The sequence below is a fragment of the Cherax quadricarinatus genome, chromosome 73, assembly GCF_038502225.1.
Source record: "Cherax quadricarinatus isolate ZL_2023a chromosome 73, ASM3850222v1, whole genome shotgun sequence".
NCBI classification, from domain to species: Eukaryota; Metazoa; Arthropoda; class Malacostraca; order Decapoda; family Parastacidae; genus Cherax; species Cherax quadricarinatus.
The window spans coordinates 18867341-18892524 of record NC_091364.1 but is presented as its reverse complement, the minus strand read 5'-3'; the positions used below and the strand labels follow the sequence as shown (position 1 = coordinate 18892524).

General features: G+C 48.2%; 1 protein-coding gene across 1 annotated transcript in view; it reads right to left on the bottom strand.

Annotated features, from left to right (window-relative positions):
• Positions 1-371: 371 nt before the first annotated feature.
• LOC128701164 (uncharacterized) overlaps positions 372-25184 on the bottom strand; it is a 258951-nt gene continuing 234138 nt past the window's right edge. Inside the window, exon 8 of the mRNA XM_070100482.1 lies at positions 372-2606. Within this exon, the coding sequence (XP_069956583.1) occupies positions 1548-2606 (1059 nt within the window). The 3' untranslated portion in view covers positions 372-1547. The remainder of the gene's footprint in view (positions 2607-25184) is intronic.

The following is a 25184-nucleotide window of genomic DNA, read 5'->3' as shown; positions in this document are numbered from 1 at the left end:
CTACTTCTTCTACATTGTCAGACATTGTTAGGATAATGCCTATCAACCATTCACGTAGGCTCATTAATCCAGGTCTCATACTCACTTCCCAGACCCCTACCACATATATGTACATTATGTAAATAAAGTAAGAACTATTGCAGTCTACCAGTTTATCCCATTTAACTTTGCACCGTGCAGCACCAGGGCTACACGAGACCAAAGATGGAAATTATTGTGTATTTATTTTTAAGACATTCGGGGTTACACAGTATTATATAACTCTTATGGGTTTAACACTTTGCTAAATTAATTATGGGGGCAATAATAATAAAACTAATAATAATAATAATAATAATAATAATAATAGCAATAATAGTAATAATAATAAAAGAAAAAATGATAAGAATAAGAATATAATAATGTAACACAATGGTACTTAAAATACATTATTAAAGAATTAAAAAATTATCTTTGGTGGAAACGATTCCTTATATTATACCGAGCAACTGTGTGTGTGTCTGTGTACTCTCCTCTGTGTGGCTGCAGGAGTCGATACTCAGCTCCTGGCCCTGCTGCTTCACTAATCGCTACTAGGTCCTCTCTCTCCCTACTCCATGAGCTTTATCATACCTCGTCTTAAAGCTATGTATGGTTCCTGCCTCCACTACGTCACTTGCCAGACTATTCCACTTCCTGACAACTCTGTGACTGAAGAAATACTTCCTAACATCCCTGTGACTCATCTGAGTCGTCAACTTCCAATTGTGACCCCTTGTTTCTGTGTCCCATCTCTGAAACATCCTCTCTTTGTCCACTTTGTCAATTCCTCTCAGCATTTTACATGTCGTTATCATGTCTCCCCTAACCTTCCTAAATTCCAGTGTCGTCAGGCTAATTTCCTTTAACCTTTCTTCGTAAGACATTTCCCCTTAGCTCTGGAACTAGTCTTATTGCAACCTTTGCACTTTCTCTAATTTCTCGACGTGCTTGACCAGGTGTGGGTTCCAAACTGGTGCTGCATACTCCAGTATGGGCCTGATGTACAGAGTCTTGAACGATTCCTTACTGGGGTATCGTTTTCCAGGCGCCCATATGCTGCAGCAGCTATCTGATGTGTGTACTTACCTATTTGTGATTGTAGAAGTCGATTCATAGCTCCTGGCCCTGTGTGTGTGTGTGTGTGTGTGTGTGTGTGTGTGTGTGTGTGTGTGTGTGTGTGTGTGTGTGTGTGTGTGTGTGTGCGTGCGGGTGCGTACGCAACTAAATTCACAGAAAAACTCACATGAGACAAAAACATGGGAGAACAATTGTTATTTCGTCCTTGACCTGATACACTGAGGTGAGGAGTAGAACCAGGTGTATGTTGGGATAATAAGAGACGGTTGCTTCTTGCTGGTAAAGCGCAACACCATCTTCTTAAGGATAAATAAATATCATTTACACTATAAACAAACTACTAGTGCCTTGTTTTACTTACAATTGGTGGTTAGTCCAGAACAACCGCCTAGTTCTCTAGTTACATTATGTCAACTGCACTGCCTCTTTAATTAGAGGTACTGAATCACCTACTTTCTTACAGGTACTGTTACTACTTGTTTTCTTACAGGTATTGGCACTACCTGTTTTCTTACAGGTATTGGCACTACCTGCTTTCTTACAGGAGCTACCACTACCTGCTTTCTTACAAGAGCTGGCATTAACTGCTTTCTTACAGGTATTGGCACAGCCTGCTTTCTTACAGGTATTGGCACTGCCTGCTTTCTTAATGGTACTGGCACTTCCTCCATCATTTCAGGTATTTTTACTTTCTCCTTTCTTATAAACTCTGATTTAATCTCTTTGTTTACATCCTCTGGCTCCACACTCTGTCTTACGAACATTGCCACATCCTCCTGTTTGATGGGCAATAATTCACAGTTTGTACTTGCTGAGGAAAAGTTCTCGAACTTCCAAGAAGTTGCTTGGTTTCTTATTTTGTGGCGAGACGCAGCTAATTTAAAAGAACGTCTACAATCATTCGTTCTATATTCACAACATTCGTCACCGTGAGCAGATTTTCGGAATCTACCCAACATCCATATTATCATACTACAGAATGTAAGGAGCAGCACAGCTCCGAGGCTGACACCTACACACCACACTGCGACGTGTGACATGGATTCCGATGCTTCTGTAACTAAAATTTCTCTCGCGTACGTTTCTGCTGTTCGAATCTTCTCTCTTGGAGAGCTCTTTTGGGATTTTTCTTCATTGTCATCATTCATCTCTTGTGTTTTTGTCTCTTCAATTGCGTTTTCCGCCAAGGTTGTTGATCGTCCAAGTGGGATATCCGCGAGCATCAGCTCTGGTGTCAGACCTTCCTTCAAAAACGGATTTACCGAGACAGGAACCTTCGTAAACATTTTCTCAGCCAACCTTTCCGAGTCGTCTTCAGAAGAGTTTCTTTGCATTGTTGTTGTGGAGGGTGTTGAGGCTGGCGCTGGTGTGTTGATGAAAGGAAGTGTTGTTAGGGAGGTAGGAGCGAGTTTGCTGGATGAGCTCGTGGGGGAAGAAGCAGGTTTAAACATGACTGGGGTTGCTAAGCTTTGCAAAATAGCATTTCCATGTGAGTCTATGAGTTCCACCTGGTAATGAGAAAAAGAAAAATCTTTCGTAAGAATCATTTAAATTTAATAATGTTTCGTACGTTATCCTATTGCTCTGGAGTTTATTTGTATTTAAGCTGCGTTACTGACTCTTGGAGTCAGTAATGCAGCTTGTCCTTGATTATTTCCGTCTATTTTACAAACTGTTCCACCTATAAATGTTGCAATCATTTTTATATTTTTTTTTTCATAATAGAATAATAACAGACGACAGATTAACAAAAAGTTATATTTAAAGTATTAACAGTTATCTCGCCGCCTCCAGGAGGCTCTTTATAACAACTAACTTGACCTTTCTTCCCATTCCTTGGAAATAACCTGATTCCTTAATATTTTCCAAGGCATTGTATAATACCTGCGTGTTAGTATTAACCTAAATATATTAGTATTACTACTACTACTATTACTACTACTACTACTACTACTACTTCTACTACTACTACTACTACTACTACTACTACTACTACTACTACTACTACTAATAATAATAATAATAATAATAATAATAATAATAACAATAATAATAACAGCCATTCCCATCCTTGAGATGCAACATACCCCCAATGAAAAGCAGGGGCGCCACTAAGAGACAACACAATAAATTTCAGGGGCCCAAGACTGTTCAACTGCCTCCCAGCATACATAAGGGGGATTACCAATAGACCCCTGGTTGTCCTCAAGAAGGCACTGGACAGGCAGTGGTTCGTACGTCAGTTTGCGTGCGACCAGCAGTAGCAACCTGGTTGATCAGACCCTGATCCACCACAAGGCCTGGTCTCAGACCAGACAGCGGGGGGGAGGGGTGGGGGGTTGACCCACGAACTCCTCTCCAGGTATACCTGCGTACTATCCATTCCCAGGCGCAGTGTAACGTCTATGGATTTAATGCTCACATCTTAATACAAATATTTATATCCCTAGAGCAAAATGAATATTTAAGCTGTTATTTACCTCCTACTGAAGATTAAAATTGTTTGTAGTCGTTATATTCAGGTAGAAGCGCTAAACCAGAAGTTGTTACAAAATACCTGTGGACTAGAAGGTAATCAAGCTTTGTATCAGGACACCAGGAGGATACAGTCTAGGAGGATACAGTCTAGGAGGATACAGTCTAGGAGGATACAGTCTAGGAGCATACAGTCTAGGAGGATACAGTCTAGGAGGATACAGTCTAGGAGCATACAGTCTAGGAGGATACAGTCTAGGAGGATACAGTCTAGGAGGATACAGTCTAGGAGGATACAGTCTAGGAGGATACAGTCTAGGAGCATACAGTCTAGGAGGATACAGTCTAGGAGGATACAGTCTAGGAGGATACAGTCTAGGAGGATACAGTCTAGGAGGGTACAGTCTAGGAGGGTACAGTCTAGGAGGATACAGTCTAGGAGGATACAGTCTAGGAGGATACAGTCTAGGAGGCTACAGTCTAGGAGCATACAGTCTAGGAGGATACAGTCTAGGAGGATACAGTCTAGAGGATACAGTCTAGGAGGATACAGTCTAGGAGGGTACAGTCTAGGAGGATACAGTCTAGGAGGATACAGTCTAGGAGGATACAGTCTAGGAGGATACAGTCTAGGAGGGTACAGTCTAGGAGGATACAGTCTAGGAGGACACAGTCTAGGAGGATACAGTCTAGGAGGATACAGTCTAGGAGGCTACAGTCTAGGAGCATACAGCGTAGGAGGATACAGTCAAGGAGGATACAGTCTAGGAGGATACAGTCTAGGAGGATACAGTCTAGGAGGATACAGTCTAGGAGGATACACTCTAGGAGGGTACAGTCTAGGAGGATACAGTCTAGGAGGATGCAGTCTAGGAGGCTACAGTCTAGGAGCATACAGTCTAGGAGGATACAGTCAAGGAGGATACAGTCTAGGAGGATACAGTCTAGGAGGATACAGTCTAGGAGGATACAGTCTAGGAGGATACACTCTAGGAGGGTACAGTCTAGGAGGATACAGTCTAAGAGGATGCAGTCTAGGAGGCTACAGTCTAGGAGCCTACAGTCTAGGAGGATACAGTCTAGGAGGATACAGTCTAGGAGGATACAGTCTAGGAGGATACAGTCTAGGAGGATACAGTCTAGGAGGATACAGTCTAGGAGGCTACAGTCTAGGAGCATACAGTCTAGGAGGATACAGTCTAGGAGGATACAGTCTAGGAGGATACAGTCTAGGAGGATACAGTCTAGGAGGATACAGTCTAGGAGGATACAGTCTAGGAGGATACAGTCTAGGAGGATACAGTCTAGGAGGATACAGTCTAGGAGGATACAGTCTAGGAGGACACAGTCTAGGAGGATACAGTCTAGGAGGATACAGTCTAGGAGGATACAGTCTAGGAGGATACAGTCTAGGAGGATACAGTCTAGGAGGATACAGTCTAGGAGGATACAGTCTAGGAGGATACAGTCTAGGAGGATACAGTCTAGGAGGGTACAGTCTAGGAGGATACAGTCTTGGAGGATACAGTCTAGGAGGATACAGTCTAGGAGGATACAGTCTAGGAGGATACAGTCTAGGAGGATACAGTCTAGGAGGATACAGTCTAGGAGGATACAGTCTAGGAGGGTACAGTCTAGGAGGGTACAGTCTAGGAGGATACAGTCTAGGAGGGTACAGTCTAGGAGGGTACAGTCTAGGAGGATACAGTCTAGGAGGGTACAGTCTAGGAGGGTACAGTCTAGGAGGATACAGTCTAGGAGGATACAGTCTAGGAAGATACAGTCTAGGAGGATACAGTCTAGGAGGATACAGTCTAGGAGGATACAGTCTAGGAGGATACAGTCTAGGAGGATACAGTCTAGGAGGATACAGTCTAGGAGGATACAGTCTAGGAGGATACAATCTAGGAGGATACAGTCTAGGAGGATACAGTCTAGGAGGATACAGTCAAGGAGGATACAGTCTAGGAGGATACAGTCTAGGAGGATACAGTCTAGGAGGATACAGTCTAGGAGGATACAGTCTAGGAGGATACAGTCTAGGAGGATACAGTCTAGGAGGATACAGTCTAGGAGGATACAGTCTAAGAGGGTACAGTCTAATAGGGTACAGTCTAGGAGGATACAGTCTAGGAGGATACAGTCTAGGAGGATACAGTCTAGGAGGATACAGTCTAGAAGGATACTGTCTAGGAGGATACAGTCTAGGAGGATACAGTCTAGGAGGATACAGTCTAGGAGAATACAGTCTAGGAGGGTACAGTCTAGGAGGATACAGTCTAGGAGGATACAGTCTAGGAGGATACAGTCTAGGAGGATACAGTCTAGGAGGATACAGTCTAGGAGGATACAGTCTAGGAGGACACAGTCTAGGAGGACACAGTCTAGGAGGATACAGTCTAGGAGGATACAGTCTAGGAGGATACAGTCTAGGAGGATACAGTCTAGGAGGATACAGTCTAGGAGGATACAGTCTAGGAGGATACAGTCTAGGAGGATACAGTCTAGGAGGATACAGTCTAGGAGGGTACAGTCTAGGAGGATACAGTCTAGGAGGATACAGTCTAGGAGGATACAGTCTAGGAGGATACAGTCTAGGAGGATACAGTCTAGGAGGATACAGTCTAGGAGGATACAGTCTAGGAGGATACAGTCTAGGAGGATACAGTCTAGGAGGGTACAGTCTAGGAGGGTACAGTCTAGGAGGATACAGTCTAGGAGGATACAGTCTAGGAGGGCACAGTCTAGGAGGGTACAGTCTAGGAGGATACAGTCTAGGAGGGTACAGTCTAGGAGGGTACAGTCTAGGAGGATACAGTCTAGGAGGATACAGTCTAGGAGGATACAGTCTAGGAGCATATAGTCTAGGAGGATACAGTCTAGGAGGATACAGTCTAGGAGGATACAGTCTAGGAGGATACAGTCTAGGAGGATACAATCTAGGAGGATACAGTCTAGGAGGATACAGTCTAGGAGGATACAGTCTAGGAGGATACAGTCTAGGAGGATACAGTCAAGGAGGATACAGTCTAGGAGGATACAGTCTAGGAGGATACAGTCTAGGAGGATACAGTCTAGGAGGATACAGTCTAGGAGGATACAGTCTAGGAGGATACAGTCTAGGAGGATACAGTCTAGGAGGATACAGTCTAGGAGGATACAGTCTAAGAGGGTACAGTCTAGGAGGGTACAGTCTAGGAGGATACAGTCTAGGAGGATACAGTCTAGGAGGATACAGTCTAGGAGGATACAGTCTAGAAGGATACAGCCTAGGAGGATACAGTCTAGGAGGATACAGTCTAGGAGGATACAGTCTAGGAGGATACAGTCTAGGAGGGTACAGTCTAGGAGGATACAGTCTAGGAGGATACAGTCTAGGAGGATACAGTCTAGGAGGATACAGTCTAGGAGGATACAGTCTAGGATGATAAAGTCTAGGAGGATGCAGTCTAGGAGGGTACAGTCTAGGAGGATACAGTCTAGGAGGATACAGTCTAGGAGGGTACAGTCTAGGAGGATACAGTCTAGGAGGGTACAGTCTAAGAGGATACAGTCTAGGAGGATACAGTCTAGGAGGGTACAGTCTAGGAGGATACAATCTAGGAGGGTACAGTCTAGGAGGATACAGTCTAGGAGGATACAGTCTAGGAGGATACAGTCTAGGAGGATACAGTCTAGGAGGGTACAGTCTAGGAGGATACAGTCTAGGAGGATACAGTCTAGGAGGATACAGTCTAGGAGGATACAGTCTAGGAGGATACAGTCTAGGAGGATACAGTCCAGGAGGATACAGTCTAGGAGGCTACAGTCTAGGAGGATACAGTCTAGGAGGCTACAGTCTAGGAGGATACAGTCTAGGAGGATACAGTCTAGGAGGATACAGTCTAGGAGGATACAGTCTAGACGGATACAGTATAGGAGGATACAGTCTAGGAGGATACAGTCTAGGAGGATACAGATTAGGAGGATACAGTCTAGGAGGATACAGTCTAGGAGGATACAGTCCAAGAGGATACAGTCTAGGAGGATACAGTCAAGGAGGATACAGTCTAGGAGGATACAGTCTAGGAGGATACAGTCTAGGAGGATACAGTCTAGGAGGATACAGTCTAGGAGGGTACAGTCTAGGAGGGTACAGTCTAGGAGGGTACAGTCTAGGAGGATACAGTCTAGGAGGATACAGTCTAGGAGGATACAGTCCAGGAGGATACAGTCTAGGAGGATACAGTCTAGGAGGATACAGTCTAGGAGGATACAGTCCAGGAGGATACAGTCTAGGAGGATACAGTCTAGGAGGGTACAGTCTAGGAGGATACAGTCTAGGAGGATACAGTCTAGGAGGATACAGTCTAGGAGGGTACAGTCTAGGAGGGTACAGTCAAGGAGGATACAGTCTAGGAGGATACAGTCTAGGAGGATACAGTCTAGGAGGATACAGTCTAGAAGGATACAGTCTAGGAGGATACAGTCTAGGAGGATACAGTCTAGGAGGATACAGTCTAGGAGGATACAGTCTAGGAGGATACAGTCTAGGAGGGTACAGTCTAGGAGGGTACAGTCTAGGAGGATACAGTCCAGGAGGATACAGTCTAGGAGGATACAGTCTAGGAGGATACAGTCTAAGAGGATACAGTCTACGAGGGTACAGTCTAGGAGGATACAGTCTAGGAGGATACAGTCTAGGAGGATACAGTCTAGGAGGATACAGTCTAGAAGGATACAGTCTAGGAGGATACAGTCTAGGAGGATACAGTCTAGGAGGATACAGTCTAGGAGGATACAGTCTAGGAGGGTACAGTCTAGAAGGATACAGTCTAGGAGGATACAGTCTAGGAGGATACAGTCTAGGAGGATACAGTCTAGGAGGATACAGTCTAGGAGGATACAGTCTAGGAGCGTACAGTCTAGGAGGGTACAGTCTAGGAGGATACAGTCTAGGAGGGTACAGTCTAGGAGGATACAGTCTAGGAGGATACAGTCCAGGAGGATACAGTCTAGGAGGATACAGTCTAGAAGGGTACAGTCTAGGAGGATACAGTCTAGGAGGATACAGTCTAGGAGGATACAGTCTAGGAGGATACAGTCTAGGAGGATACAGTCTAGGAGGGTACAGTCTAGGAGGATACAGTCTAGGAGGATACAGTCTAGGAGGATACAGTCTAGGAGGATACAGTCTAGGAGGATACAGTCTAGGAGGATACAGTCTAGGAGGATACAGTTTAGGAGGATACAGTCTAGGAGGGTACAGTCTAGGAGGATACAGTCTAGGAGGATACAGTCTAGAAGGGTACAGTCTAGGAGGATACAGTCTAGGAGGATACAGTCTAGGAGGGTACAGTCTAGGAGGATACAGTCTAGGAGGACACAGTCTAGGAGGGTACAGTCTAGGAGGATACAGTCTAGGAGGATACAGTCTAGGAGGACACAGTCTAGGAGGGTACAGTCTAGGAGGATACAGTCTAGGAGGATACAGTCTAGGAGGATACAGTCTAGGAGGGTACAGTCTAGGAGGGTACAGTCTAGGAGGATACAGTCTATTAGGATACAGTCTAGGAGGATACAGTCTAGGAGGATACAGTCTAGGAGGATACAGTCTAGGAGGATACAGTCTAGGAGAGTACAGTCTAGGAGGATACAGTCTAGGAGGATACAGTCTAGGAGGATACAGTCTAGGAGGATACAGTTTAGGAGGATACAGTCTAGGAGGGTACAGTCTAGGAGGATACAGTCTAGCAGGATACAGTCTAGGAGGATACAGTCTAGGAGGATACAGTTTAGGAGGATACAGTCTAGGAGGATACAGTCTAGGAGGACACAGTCTAGGAGGATACAGTCTAGGAGGATACAGTTTAGGAGGATACAGTCTAGGAGGGTACAGTCTAGGAGGATACAGTCTAGGAGGATACAGTCTAGAAGGGTACAGTCTAGGAGGATACAGTCTAGGAGGATACAGTCTAGGAGGGTACAGTCTAGGAGGATACAGTCTAGGAGGGTACAGTCTAGGAGGATACAGTCTAGGATGATACAGTCTAGGAGGATACAGTCTAGGAGGGTACAGTCTAGGAGGATACAGTCTAGGAGGATACAGTCTAGGAGGGTACAGTCTAGGAGGGTACAGTCTAGGAGGATACAGTCAAGGAGGATACAGTCTAGGAGGATACAGTCTAGGAGGATACAGTCTAGGAGGGTACAGTCTAGGAGGATACAGTCTAGGAGGATACAGTCCAGGAGGATACAGTCTAGGAGGGTACAGTCTAGGAGGATACAGTCTAGGAGGATACAGTCTAGGAGGATACAGTCTAGGAGGATACAGTCTAGGAGGATACAGTCTAGGAGGATACAGTCTAGGAGGCTACAGTCTAGGAGGATACAGTCTAGGAGGCTACAGTCTAGGAGGATACAGTCTAGGAGGATACAGTCTTGGAGGATACTGTCTAGGAGGATACAGTCTTGGAGGATACAGTCTAGGAGGATACAGATTAGGAGGATACAGTCTAGGAGGATACAGTCTAGGAGGATACAGTCTAGGAGGATACAGTCTAGGAGGATACAGTCTAGGAGGATACAGTCTAGGAGGATACACTCTAGGAGGATACAGTCTAGGAGGATACAGTCTAGGAGGATACAGTCAAGCAGGGTACAGCCTAGGAGGATACAGTCTAGGAGGATACAGTCTAGGAGGATACAGTCTAGGAGGATACCGTCTAGGAGGATACAGTCTAGGAGGATACAGTCTAGGAGGATACAGTCTAGGAGGATACAGTCTAGGAGGATACAGTCTAGGAGGCTACAGTCTAGGAGGATACAGTCTAGGATGATACAGTCTAGGAGGATACAGTCTAGGAGGCTACAGTCTAGGAGGATACAGTCTAGGAGGATACAGTCTAGGAGGGTACAGTCTAGGAGGATACAGTCTAGGAGGATACAGTCTAGGAGGATACACTCTAGGAGGATACAGTCTAGGAGGATACAGTCTAGGAGGATACAGTCTAGGAGGGTACAGTCTAGGAGGGTACAGTCTAGGAGGATAAAGTCTAGGAGGATACAGTCTAGGACGATACAGTCTAGGAGGATACAGTCTAGGAGGATACAGTCTAGGAGGATACAGTCTAGGAGGGTACAGTCTAGGAGGATACAGTCTAGGAGGATACAGTCTAGGAGGATACAGTCTAGGAGGATACAGTTTAGGAGGATACAGTCTAGGAGGGTACAGTCTAGGAGGATACAGTCTAGGAGGATACAGTCTAGGAGGATACAGTCTAGGAGGATACAGTTTAGGAGGATACAGTCTAGGAGGATACAGTCTAGGAGGATACAGTCTAGGAGGATACAGTCTAGGAGGATACAGTTTTGGAGGATACAGTCTAGGAGGGTACAGTCTAGGAGGATACAGTCTAGGAGGATACAGTCTAGAAGGGTACAGTCTAGGAGGATACAGTCTAGGAGGATACAGTCTAGGAGGGTACAGTCTAGGAGGATACAGTCTAGGAGGACACAGTCTAGGAGGGTTCAGTCTAGGAGGATACAGTCTAGGAGGATACAGTCTAGGAGGATACAGTCTAGGAGGGTACAGTCTAGGAGGGTACAGTCTAGGAGGATACAGTCTAGGAGGATACAGTCTAGGAGGATACAGTCTAGGAGGATACAGTCTAGGAGGATACAGTCTAGGAGGATACAGTCTAGGAGGGTACAGTCTAGGAGGATACAGTCTAGGAGGATACAGTCTAGGAGGATACAGTCTAGGAGGATACAGTTTAGGAGGATACAGTCTAGGAGGGTACAGTCTAGGAGGATGCAGTCTAGGAGGATACAGTCTAGGAGGATACAGTCTAGGAGGATACAGTTTAGGAGGATACAGTCTAGGAGGGTACAGTCTAGGAGGATACAGTCTAGGAGGATACAGTCTAGGAGGGTACAGTCTAGGAGGATACAGTCTATTAGGGTACAGTCTAGGAGGATACAGTCTAGGAGGATACAGTCTAGGAGGATACAGTCTAGGAGGGTACAGTCTAGGAGGATACAGTCTAGGAGGATGCAGTCTAGGAGGGTACAGTCTAGGAGGATACAGTCTAGGATGATACAGTCTAGGAGGATACAGTCTAGGAGGGTACAGTCTAGGAGGATACAGTCTAGGAGGATACAGTCTAGGAGGGTACAGTCTAGGAGGATACAGTCTATTAGGGTACAGTCTAGGAGGATACAGTCTAGGAGGATACAGTCTAGGAGGATACAGTCTAGGAGGGTACAGTCTAGGAGGATACAGTCTAATAGGATACAGTCTAGGAGGATACAGTCTAGGAGGATACAGTCTAGGAGGATACAGTCTAGGAGGCTACAGTCTAGGTGGATACAGTCTAGGAGGCTACAGTCTAGGAGGATACAGTCTAGGAGGATACAGTCTAGGAGGATACTGTCTAGGAGGATACAGTCTTGGAGGATACAGTCTAGGAGGATACAGATTAGGAGGATACAGTCTAGGAGGATACAGTCTAGGAGGATACAGTCTAGGAGGATACAGTCTAGGAGGATACAGTCTAGGAGGATACAGTCTAGGAGGATACAGTCTAGGAGGATACACTCTAGGAGGATACAGTCTAGGAGGATACAGTCTAGGAGGATACAGTCAAGCAGGGTACAGCCTAGGAGGATACAGTCTAGGAGGATACAGTCTAGGAGGATACAGTCTAGGAGGATACCGTCTAGGAGGATACAGTCTAGGAGGATACAGTCTAGGAGGATACAGTCTAGGAGGATACAGTCTAGGAGGATACAGTCTAGGAGGATACAGTCTAGGAGGCTACAGTCTTGGAGGATACAGTCTAGGAGGCTACAGTCTAGGAGGCTACAGTCTAGGAGGATACAGTCTAGGAGGATCCAGATTAGGAGGATACAGTCTAGGAGGATACAGTCTAGGAGGATACAGTCTAGGAGGATACAGTCTAGGAGGCTACAGTCTAGGAGGATACAGTCTAGGAGGATACAGTCTAGGAGGATACAGATTAGGAGGATACAGTCTAGGAGGATACAGTCTAGGAGGATAAAGTCTAGGAGGCTACAGTCTAGGAGGCTACAGTCTAGGAGGATACAGTCTAGGAGGCTACAGTCTAGGAGGATACAGTCTAGGAGGATACAGTCTAGGAGGATACAGTCTAGGAGGATACAGTCTAGGAGGATACAGTCTAGGAGGATACAGCCTAGGAGGCTACAGTCTAGGAGGCTACAGTCTAGGAGGATACAGTCTAGGAGGATACAGACTAGGAGGATACAGTCTAGGAGGATACAGTCTAGGAGGCTACTTTCTAGGAGGATACAGTCTAGGAGGATACAGACTAGAAGGATACAGTCTAGGAAGATACAGTCTAGTAGGATACAGTCTAGGAGGCTACAGTCTAGGAGGATACAGTCTAGGAGGATACAGTCTAGGAGGATACAGTCTAAGAGGATACAGTCTAGGAGGATACAGTCTAGGAGGATACATTCTAGGAGGATACAGTCTAGGATGATACCGTCTAGGAGGCAACAGTCTAGGAGGATACAGTCTACTAGGCTACAGTCTAGAGGCTACAGTCTAGGAGGATACAGTCTAGGAGGCTACAGTCTAGGAGGATACAGTCTAGGAGGATACATTCTAGGAGGCTACAGTCTAGGAGGATACAGTCTAGGAGGATACAGTCTAGGAGGCTACAGTCTAGGAGGCTACAGCCTAGGAGGCAACAGTCTAGGAGGATACAGACTAGGAGGCTACAGTCTAGGAGGATATAGTCTAGGAGGATACAGTCTAGGAGGCTACAGTCTAGGAGGATACAGTCTAGGAGGATACAATCTAGGAGGATACAGTCTAGGAGGATACAGTCTAGGAGGATACAGTCTAGGAGGATACAGTCTAGGAGGATACAGTCTAGGAGGATACAGTCTAGGAGGATACAGTCTAGGAGGCTACAGTCTAGGAGGATACAGTCTAGGAGGCTACAGTCAAGGAGGCTACAGTCTAGGAGGATACAGTCAAGGAGGCTACAGTCTAGGAGGATACAGTCTAAGAGGATACAGTCTAGGAGGATACAGTCTAGGAGGATACAGTCTAGGAGGATACAGTCTAGGAGGATACAGTCTAGGAAGATACAGTCAAGGAGGATACAGTCTAGGAGGATACAGTCTAGGAGGATACAGTCTAGGAGGATACAGTCTAGGAGGCTACAGTCTAGGAGAATACAGTCTAGGAGGCTACAGTCTAGGAGACTACAGTCTAGGAGGATACAGTCTAGGAGGCTACAGTCTAGGAGGATACAGTCTAGGAGGATACAGTCTAGGAGGCTACAGTCTAGGAAGATACAGTCTAGGAGGATACAGTCTAGGAGGATACAGTCTAGGAGGATACAGTTTAGGAGGATACAGTCTAGGAGGATACAGTCTAGGAGGGTACAGTCTAGGAGGATACAGTCTAGGAGGATACAGTCTAGGAGGATACAGTCTAGGAGGATACAGTTTAGGAGGATACAGCCTAGGAGGGTACAGTCTAGGAGGATACAGTCTAGGAGGATACAGTCTAGGAGGATACAGTCTAGGAGGATACAGTCTAGGAGGATACAGTCTAGGAGGGTACAGTCAAGGAGGATACAGTCTAGGAGGATACAGTCTAGGAGGATACAGTCTAGGAGGATACAGTTTAGGAGGATACAGTCTAGGAGGGTACAGTCTAGGAGGATACAGTCTAGGAGGATACAGTCTAGGAGGATACAGTCTAGGAGGATACAGTTTAGGAGGATACAGTCTAGGAGGATACAGTCTAGGAGGATACAGTCTAGGAGGATACAGTCTAGGAGGATACAGTTTAGGAGGATACAGTCTAGGAGGGTACAGTCTAGGAGGATACAGTCTAGGAGGATACAGTCTAGAAGGGTACAGTCTAGGAGGATACAGTCTAGGAGGATACAGTCTAGGAGGGTACAGTCTAGGAGGATACAGTCTTGGAGGACACAGTCTAGGAGTGTACAGTCTAGGAGGATACAGTCTAGGAGGATACAGTCTAGGAGGATACAGTCTAGGAGGGTACAGTCTAGGAGGGTACAGTCTAGAAGGATACAGTCTAGGAGGATACAGTCTAGGAGGATACAGTCTAGGAGGATACAGTCTAGGAGGATACAGTCTAGGAGGATACAGTCTAGGAGGGTACAGTCTAGGAGGATAAAGTCTAGGAGGATACAGTCTAGGAGGATACAGTCTAGGAGGATACAGTTTAGGAGGATACAGTCTAGGAGGGTACAGTCTAGGAGGATGCAGTCTAGGAGGATACAGTCTAGGAGGATACAGTCTAGGAGGATACAGTTTAGGAGGATACAGTCTAGGAGGGTACAGTCTAGGAGGATACAGTCTAGGAGGATACAGTCTAGGAGGGTACAGTCTAGGAGGATACAGTCTATTAGGGTACAGTCTAGGAGGATACAGTCTAGGAGGATACAGTCTAGGAGGATACAGTCTAGGAGGGTACAGTCTAGGAGGATACAGTCTAGGAGGATGCAGTCTAGGAGGGTACAGTCTAGGAGGATACAGTCTAGGATGATACAGTCTAGGAGGATACAGTCTAGGAGGGTACAGTCTAGGAGGATACAGTCTAGGAGGATACAGTCTAGGAGGGTACAGTCTAGGAGGATACAGTCTATTAGGGTACAGTCTAGGAGGATACAGTCTAGGAGGATACAGTCTAGGAGGATACACTCTAGGAGGGTACAGTCTAGGAGGATACAGTCTAGGAGGATACAGTCTAGGAGGATACAGTCTAGGAGGATACAGTCTAGGAGGATACAGTCTAGGAGGCTACAGTCTAGGAGGATACAGTCTAGGAGGCTACAGTCTAGGAGGATACAGTCTAGGAGGATACAGTCTAGGAGGATACTGTCTAGGAGGATACAGTCTTGGAGGATACAGTCTAGGAGGATACAGATTAGGAGGATACAGTCTAGGAGGATACAGTCTAGGAGGATACAGTCTAGGAGGATACAGTCTAGGAGGATACAGTCTAGGAGGATACAGTCTAGGAGGATACAGTCTAGGAGGATACACTCTAGGAGGATACAGTCTAGGAGGATACAGTCTAGGAGGATACAGTCAAGCAGGGTACAGCCTAGGAGGATACAGTCTAGGAGGATACAGTCTAGGAGGATACAGTCTAGGAGGATACCGTCTAGGAGGATACAGTCTAGGAGGATACAGTCTAGGAGGATACAGTCTAGGAGGATACAGTCTAGGAGGATACAGTCTAGGAGGCTACAGTCTAGGAGGATACAGTCTAGGAGGCTACAGTCTAGGAGGCTACAGTCTAGGAGGATACAGTCTAGGAGGATCCAGATTAGGAGGATACAGTCTAGGAGGATACAGTCTAGGAGGATACAGTCTAGGAGGATACAGTCTAGGAGGCTACAGTCTAGGAGGATACAGTCTAGGAGGATACAGTCTAGGAGGATACAGATTAGGAGGATACAGTCTAGGAGGATACAGTCTAGGAGGATAAAGTCTAGGAGGCTACAGTCTAGGAGGCTACAGTCTAGGAGGATACAGTCTAGGAGGCTACAGTCTAGGAGGATACAGTCTAGGAGGATACAGTCTAGGAGGATACAGTCTAGGAGGATACAGTCTAGGAGGATACAGTCTAGGAGGATACAGCCTAGGAGGCTACAGTCTAGGAGGCTACAGTCTAGGAGGATACAGTCTAGGAGGATTCAGACTAGGAGGATACAGTCTAGGAGGATACAGTCTAGGAGGCTACTTTCTAGGAGGATACAGTCTAGGAGGATACAGACTAGAAGGATACAGTCTAGGAGGATACAGTCTAGTAGGATACAGTCTAGGAGGCTACAGTCTAGGAGGATACAGTCTAGGAGGATACAGTCTAGGAGGATACAGTCTAAGAGGATACAGTCTAGGAGGATACAGTCTAGGAGGATACATTCTAGGAGGATACAGTCTAGGATGATACCGTCTAGGAGGCAACAGTCTAGGAGGATACAGTCTAGGAGGCTACAGTCTAGAGGCTACAGTCTAGGAGGATACAGTCTAGGAGGCTACAGTCTAGGAGGATACAGTCTAGGAGGATACATTCTAGGAGGCTACAGTCTAGGAGGATACAGTCTAGGAGGATACAGTCTAGGAGGCTACAGTCTAGGAGGCTACAGCCTAGGAGGCAACAGTCTAGGAGGATACAGACTAGGAGGCTACAGTCTAGGAGGATATAGTCTAGGAGGATACAGTCTAGGAGGCTACAGTCTAGGAGGATACAGTCTAGGAGGATACAATCTAGGAGGATACAGTCTAGGAGGATACAGTCTAGGAGGATACAGTCTAGATGGATACAGTCTAGGAGGATACAGTCTAGGAGGATACAGTCTAGGAGGATACAGTCTAGGAGGCTACAGTCTAGGAGGATACAGTCTAGGAGGCTACAGTCTAGGAGGCTACAGTCTAGGAGGATACAGTCTAGGAGGCTACAGTCTAGGAGGATACAGTCTAAGAGGATACAGTCTAGGAGGATACAGTCTAGGAGGATACAGTCTAGGAGGATACAGTCTAGGAGGATACAGTCTAGGAAGATACAGTCAAGGAGGATACAGTCTAGGAGGATACAGTCTAGGAGGATACAGTCTAGGAGGATACAGTCTAGGAGGCTACAGTCTTGGAGAATACAGTCTAGGAGGCTACAGTCTAGGAGACTACAGTCTAGGAGGATACAGTCTAGGAGGCTACAGTCTAGGAGGATACAGTCTAGGAGGATACAGTCTAGGAGGCTACAGTCTAGGAAGATACAGTCTAGGAGGATACAGTCTAGGAGGATACAGTCTAGGAGGATACAGTCTAGGAGGATACAGTCTAGGAGGATACAGTCTAGGAGGATACAGTCAGGTGTGTGTAGCCAGTATGAGACAGTCAGGTGTGTGTAGCCAGGAGGATAAAGTCAGGTGTGTGTAGCCAGGAGGATACAGTCAGGTGTGTGTAGCCAGGAGGATACAGTCAGGTGTGTGTAGCCAGGAGGATACAGTCAGGTGTGTGTAGTCAGGAGGATACAGTCAGGTGTGTGTAGCCAGGAGGATACAGTCAGGTGTGTGTAGCCAGGAGGATACAGTCAGGTGTGTGTAGCCAGGAGGATAAAGTCAGGTGTGTGTAGCCAGGAGGATACAGTCAGGTGTGTGTAGCCAGGAGGATAAAGTCAGGTGTGTGTAGCCAGGAGGATACAGTCAGGTGTGTGTAGCCAGGAGGATAAAGTCAGGTGTGTGTAGCCAGGAGGATACAGTCAGGTGTGTGTAGCCAGGAGGATACAGTCAGGTGTGTGTAGCCAGGAGGATACAGTCAGGTGTGTGTAGCCAGGAGGATAAAGTCAGGTGTGTGTAGCCAGGAGGATACAGTCATGTGTGTGTAGCTAGTAGGGTACAGTCAGGTGTGTGTAGCCAGGAGGATACAGTCAGGTGTGTGTAGCCAGGAGGATAAAGTCAGGTGTGTGTAGCCAGGAGGATGCAGTCAGGTGTGTGTAGCCAGGAGCATACAGTCAGGAGTGTGTAGCCAGGAGGATACAGTCAGGTGTGTGTAGCCAGGAGGATACAGTCAGGTGTGTGTAGCCAGGAGGATACAGTCAGGTGTGTGCAGCCAGGAGGATACAGTCAGGTGTGTGTAGCCAGGAGGATACAGTCAGGTGTGTGTAGCCAGGATGATAAAGTCAGGTGTGTGTAGCCAGGAGGATACAGTCAGGTGTGTGTAGCCAGGAGGATACAGTCAGGTGTGTGTAGCCAGGAGAATAAAGTCAGGTGTGTGTAGCCAGGAGGATACAGTCAGGTGTGTGTAGCCAGGAGGATACAGTCAGGTGTGTGTAGCCAGGAGGATACAGTCAGGTGTGTGTAGCCAGGAGGATAAAGTCAGGTGTGTGTAGCCAGGAGGATACAGTCAGGTGTGTGTAGCCAGGAGAATACAGTCAGGTGTGTGTAGCCAGGAGGATACAGTCAGGTGTGTGTAGCCAGGAGGATACAGTCAGGTGTGTGTAGCCAGGAGGATACAGTCAGGTGTGTGTAGCCAGGAGGATACAGTCATGTGTGTGTAGCTAGGAGGATACAGTCAGGTGTGTGTAGCCAGGAGGATACAGTCAGGTGTGTGTAGCCAGGAGGATAAAGTCAGGTGTGTGTAGCCAGGAGGATACAGTCAGGTGTGTGTAGCCAGGAGGATAAAGTCAGGTGTGTGTAGCCAGGAGGATACAGTCAGGTGTGTGAAGCCAGGAGGATACAGTCAGGTGTGTGTAGCCAGGAGGATACATTCAGGTGTGTGTAGCCAGGAGGATACAGTCAGGTGTGTGTAGCCAGGAGGATACAGTCAGGTGTGTGCAGCCAGGAGGATACAGTCAGGTGTGTGTAGCCAGGAGGATACATTCAGGTGTGTGTAGCCAGGATGATAAAGTCAGGTGTGTGTAGCCAGGAGAATACAGTCAGGTGTGTGTAGCCAGGAGGATACAGTCATGTGTGTGTAGCCAGGAGAATAAAGTCAGGTGTGTGTAGCCAGGAGGATACAGACAGGTGTGTGTAGCCAGGAGGATACAGTCAGGTGTGTGTAGCCAGGAGGATACAGTCAGGTGTGCGTAGCCAGGAGGATAAAGTCAGGTGTGTGTAGCCAGGAGGATACAGTCAGGTGTTTGTAGCCAGGAGAATACAGTCAGGTGTGTGTAGCCAGGAGGATACAGTCAGGTGTGTGTAGCCAGGAGGATACAGTCAGGTGTGTGTAGCCAGGAGGATACAGTCAGGTGTGTGTAGCCAGGAGGATACAGTCATGTGTGTGTAGCTTGGAGGATACAGTCAGGTGTGTGTAGCCAGGAGGATACAGTCAGGTGTGTGTAGCCAGGAGGATAAAGTCAGGTGTGTGTAGCCAGGAGGATACAGTCAGGTGTGTGTAGCCAGGAGGATACAGTCAGGTGTGTGTAGCCAGGAGGATACAGTCAGGTGTGTATAGCCAGGACGATACAGTCAGGTGTGTGTAGCCAGGAGGATACAGTCAGGTGTGTGTAGCCAGGAGGATAAAGTCAGGTGTGTGTAGCCAGGAGGATACAGTCAGGTGTGTGTAGCCAGGAGGATAAAGTCAGGTGTGTGTAGCCAGGAGGATACAGTCAGGTGTGTGAAGCCAGGAGGATACAGTCAGGTGTGTGTAGCCAGGAGGATACATTCAGGTGTGTGTAGCCAGGAGGATACAGTCAGGTGTGTGTAGCCAGGAGGATACAGTCAGGTGTGTGCAGCCAGGAGGATACAGTCAGGTGTGTGTAGCCAGGAGGATACATTCAGGTGTGTGTAGCCAGGATGATAAAGTCAGGTGTGTGTAGCCAGGAGAATACAGTCAGGTGTGTGTAGCCAGGAGGATACAGTCAGGTGTGTGTAGCCAGGAGAATAAAGTCAGGTGTGTGTAGCCAGGAGGATACAGACAGGTGTGTGTAGCCAGGAGGATACAGTCAGGTGTGTGTAGCCAGGAGGATACAGTCAGGTGTGCGTAGCCAGGAGGATAAAGTCAGGTGTGTGTAGCCAGGAGGATACAGTCAGGTGTTTGTAGCCAGGAGAATACAGTCAGGTGTGTGTAGCCAGGAGGATACAGTCAGGTGTGTGTAGCCAGGAGGATACAGTCAGGTGTGTGTAGCCAGGAGGATACAGTCAGGTGTGTGTAGCCAGGAGGATACAGTCATGTGTGTGTAGCTTGGAGGATACAGTCAGGTGTGTGTAGCCAGGAGGATACAGTCAGGTGTGTGTAGCCAGGAGGATAAAGTCAGGTGTGTGTAGCCAGGAGGATACAGTCAGGTGTGTGTAGCCAGGAGGATACAGTCAGGTGTGTGTAGCCAGGAGGATACAGTCAGGTGTGTATAGCCAGGACGATACAGTCAGGTGTGTGTAGCCAGGAGGATACAGTCAGGTGTGTGTAGCCAGGAGGATACAGTCAGGTGTGTGTAGCCAGGAGGATACAGTCAGGTGTGTGTAGCCAGGAGGATACAGTCAGGTGTGTGTAGCCAGGAGGATAAAGTCAGGTGTGTGTAGCCAGGAGGATACAGTCAGGTGTGTGTAGCCACGAGGATAAAGTCAGGTGTGTGTAGCCAGGAGGATAAAGTCAGGTGTGTGTAGCCAGGAGGATACAGTCAGGTGTGTGTAGCCAGGAGGATAAAGTCAGGTGTGTGTAGCCAGGAGGATACAGTCAGGTGTGTGTAGCCAGGAGGATAAAGTCAGGTGTGTGTAGCCAGGAGGATACAGTCATGTGTGTGTAGCCAGGAGGATACAGTCAGGTGTGTGTAGCCAGGAGGATAAAGTCAGGTGTGTGTAGTCTTTGCCACTTAAGTCCCAAGGTGTTTTTACAAACAATGTGAACTAACAAGAAACCATTATATGTCGTCATTTATATAATATTGTCTCAGCACACAGGTGATGGTGAGACCACACACTTATATAACTATTTATCGAAGACGCGTTCTTGTACCTTCTGGAAGATTATCACGTGAATTATAACAGAAATACTGCCTGGAGGAGGAGATTTCGATACAATTCCCTTTCATCTTCCATCAGAGAAATTATGATCTACGGTCACAGTCATTGTCTAGTTATTAGAATATGACTGATTCTTGTGCAGAGAAAAATATTGGTATAAGCAGTTGATTTATCCAAGACTGGATATGTACAGTAGTTGTGTTACGAAGCTTCAAGAATTAAATTACTTATTACTAACTTATTACTTATAATTAACAAGAGGACAGATTACGACCTTGGGTCAACAACGTTGTAATTATTCTTGTATCATGGAGGCCTCACCTCACTGGTATCATGGAGGCCTCGCCTCACTGGTATCATGCAGGCCTCACCTCACTGGTATCATGGAAGCCTCGCCTCACTGGTATCATGGAGGCCTCACCTCACTGGTATCATGGAGGCCTCACCTCACTGGTAGCATGGAGGCCTCACCTCACTGGTATCATGGAGGCCTCGCCTCACTGGTATCATGGAGGCCTCACCTCACTGGTATCATGGTATCATGGAGGCCTCACTGGTATCATGGACCTCACTGGTATCATGGACCTCACTGGTATCATGGAGGCCTCACCTCACTGGTATCATGGAGGCCTCGCCTCACTGGTATCATGGAGGCCTCACCTCACTGGTATCATGGAGGCCTCACCTCACTGGTATCATGGAGGCCTCACCTCACTGGTATCATGGAGGCCTCACCTCACTGGTATCATGGAGGCCTCACCTCACTGGTATCATGGAGGCCTCGCCTCACTGGTATCATGGAGGCCTCGCCTCACTGGTATCATGGAGGCCTCGCCTCACTGGTATCATGGAGGCCTCACCTCACTGGTATCATGGAGGCCTCGCCTCACTGGTATCATGGAAGCCTCGCCTCACTGGTATCATGGAGGCCTCGCCTCACTGGTATCATGGAGGCCTCGCCTCACTGGTATCATGGAGGCCTCGCCTCACTGGTATCATGGAGGCCTCGCCTCACTGGTATCATGGAGGCCTCGCCTCACTGGTATCATGGAGGCCTCGCCTCACTGGTATCATGGAGGCCTCGCCTCACTGGTATCATGGAAGCCTCGCCTCACTGGTATCATGGAGGCCTCGCCTCACTGGTATCATGGAGGCCTCGCCTCACTGGTATCAGGGAGGCCTCGCCTCACTGGTATCACGGAGGCCTCGCCTCACTGGTATCATGGAGGCCTCGCCTCACTGGTATCATGGAGGCCTCGCCTCACTGGTATCACGGAGGCCTCGCCTCACTGGTATCATGGAGGCTTCGCCTCACTGGTATCATGCACGCCTCGCCTCACTGGTATGTATTCCTCGCCTCACTGGTATCATGCAGGCCTCGCCTTGTATCATGGAGGCCTCGCCTTGTATCATGAAGGCCTCACCTCACTTGTATCATGCAGGCCTCGCCTCACTGGTATCATGCACGCCTCGCCTCACTGGTAGGCATTCCTCGCCTCACTGGTATCATGCAGGCCTCGCCTTGTATCATGGAGGCCTCGCCTTGTATCATGAAGGCCTCACCTCACTTGTATCATGCAGGCCTCGCCTCACTGGTATCATGGACGCCTCGCCTTGTATCATGCAGGCCTCGCCTCACTTGCATCATGGAGGCCTCGCCTCACTTATATCATGAAGGCCTCGCCTTACTGGTATCATGGAGGCCTCACTGGTATCATGGAAGCCCCGCCTCACTGGTATCATGGAGGCCTCGCCTCACTGGTATCATGCAGGTCTCGCCTCACTGGTATCATGCAGGCCTCGCCTCACTGGTATCATGCAGGCCTCGCATTACTTGTATCACGGAGGCCTCGCCTCACTGTTATCATGGAGGCCTCGCCTCACTGGAATCATGGAGGCCTCGCCTTGTATCATGGAGGCCTCGCCTTGTATCATGGAGGCCTCGCCTCACTTGTATCATGGAGGCCTCGCCTCACTGGTATCATGGAGGCCTCGCCATACTTATATGATGCAATCCTCGCCTCACTTGTGTGATGGAGGCCTCGCCTCACTGGTTTCATGGAGGCCTAGACTTGTATGATGCAGGCCTCGCCTCACTGGTATGCAGGCCTCGCCTCACTGGTATCATTAAGGCCTCGCCTTACTTGTATCATGCAAGCCTCGCCTCACTGGAAACAAGGAGGCCTCGCCTCAATGGTATCATTGAGGCCTCGCCTCACTGGTATCATGCAGGCCTCGCCTCAAAGGTATCATGGAGGCCTCGCCTCACTGGTATCATACAGGCCTCGCCTCACTGGTATCATGGAGGCCTCGCCTCACTGGTATCATAGAGGCCTCGCTTGACTGGTATCATGGAGGCCTCGCCTCACTGGTATCATGCAGGCCTCGCCTCAATGGTATGCAGGCCTCGCCTCACTGGTATCATTAAGGCCTCGCCTGACTTGTATCATGGAGGCCTCGCCTCACTGGTATCATGGATGCCTCGCCTCACTGGTATCATGCAGGCCTCGCCTCACTGGTATGCAGGCCTCGCCTCAATGGTATCATTAAGGCCTCGCTTGACTGGTATCATGCAGACCTCGCCTCACTGGAATCATTGAGGCCTCGCCTTACTTGTATCATGGAGGCCTCGCCTCACTTGTATCATGGAGGCCTCGCCTCACTGGTATCATGGAGGCCTCGCCTCACTGGTATCATGCAGGCCTCGCCTTACTTGTATCATGGAGGCCTCGCCTCACTTGTATCATGGAGGCCTCGCCTCACTGGTATCATAGAGGCCTCGCCTCACTGGTATCATGGAGGCCTCGCCTTACTTGTATCATGCAGGCCTCGCCTCACTTGTATCATGGAGGCCTCGCCTCACTGGTATCATGGAGGCCTCGCCTCACTGGTATCATGCAGGCCTCGCCTCACTGGTATCATGCAGGCCTCGCCTCACTTGTATCACGGAGGCCTCGCCTCACTGTTATCATGGAGGCCTCGCCTCACTGGAATCATGGAGGCCTCGCCTTGTATCATGGAGGCCTCGCCTTGTATCATGGAGGCCTCGCCTCACTTGTATCATGGAGGCCTCGCCTCACTGGTATCATGGAGGCCTCGCCTTACTTATATGATGCAGGCCTCGCCTCACTTGTGTGATGGAGGCCTCGCCTCACTGGTTTCATGGAGGCCTAGACTTGTATGATGCAGGCCTCGCCTCACTGGTATGCAGGCCTCGCCTCACTGGTATCATGGAGGCCTCGCCTTACTTGTATCATGCAAGCCTCGCCTCACTGGAATCATGGAGGCCACGCCTCACTGGTATCATGGAGGCCTCGCCTCACTGGTATCATGCAAACCTCGCTTGACTGGTATCATAGAGGCCTCAACTCACTGGTATCATAGAGGCCTCGCCTCACTGGTATCGTGGAGGCCTCGCCTCACTGGTATCATGGAGGCCTCGCCTCACTGGTATCATAGAGGCCTCTCCTCACTGGTATCATGGAGGCCTCGCCTCACTGGTATCATGCAGGCCTCGCCTCACTGGTATGCAGGCCTCGCCTCACTGGTATCATTAAGGCCTCGCCTCACTGGTATCATGCAGACCTCGCCTCACTGGTATCATTGAGGCCTCACCTCACTGGTATCATGGAGGCCTCGCCTCACTGGTATCATGGAGGCCTCGCCTCACTGGTATCATGGAGGCCTCGTCTCACTGGTATCATGGAAGCCTCGCCTCACTGGTATCATGGAGGCCTCGCCTCACTGGTATCATGGAGGCCTCGCTTCACTTGTATCATGGAGGCCTCGTCTCACTTATATCATGGAGGCCTCGCCTCACTGGTATCATGCAGGCCTCGTCTCACTGATATCATGGAGGCCTCGCTTCACTTGTATCATGGAGGCCTCGTCTCACTTATATCATGGAGGCCTCGCCTCACTGGTATCATGCAGGCCTCGTCTCACTGGTATCATGGAGGCCTCGCCTCACTGTTATCATGCAGGCCTCGCCACACTTCTATCATAGAGGCCTCGCCTCACTTGTATCATGGAAGCCTCGCCTCACTGGCATCATGCAGGCCTCGTCTCACTGGTATCATGGAGGCCTCGCCTCACTGGTATCATTGAGGCCTCGTCTCACTTGTATCATGGAGG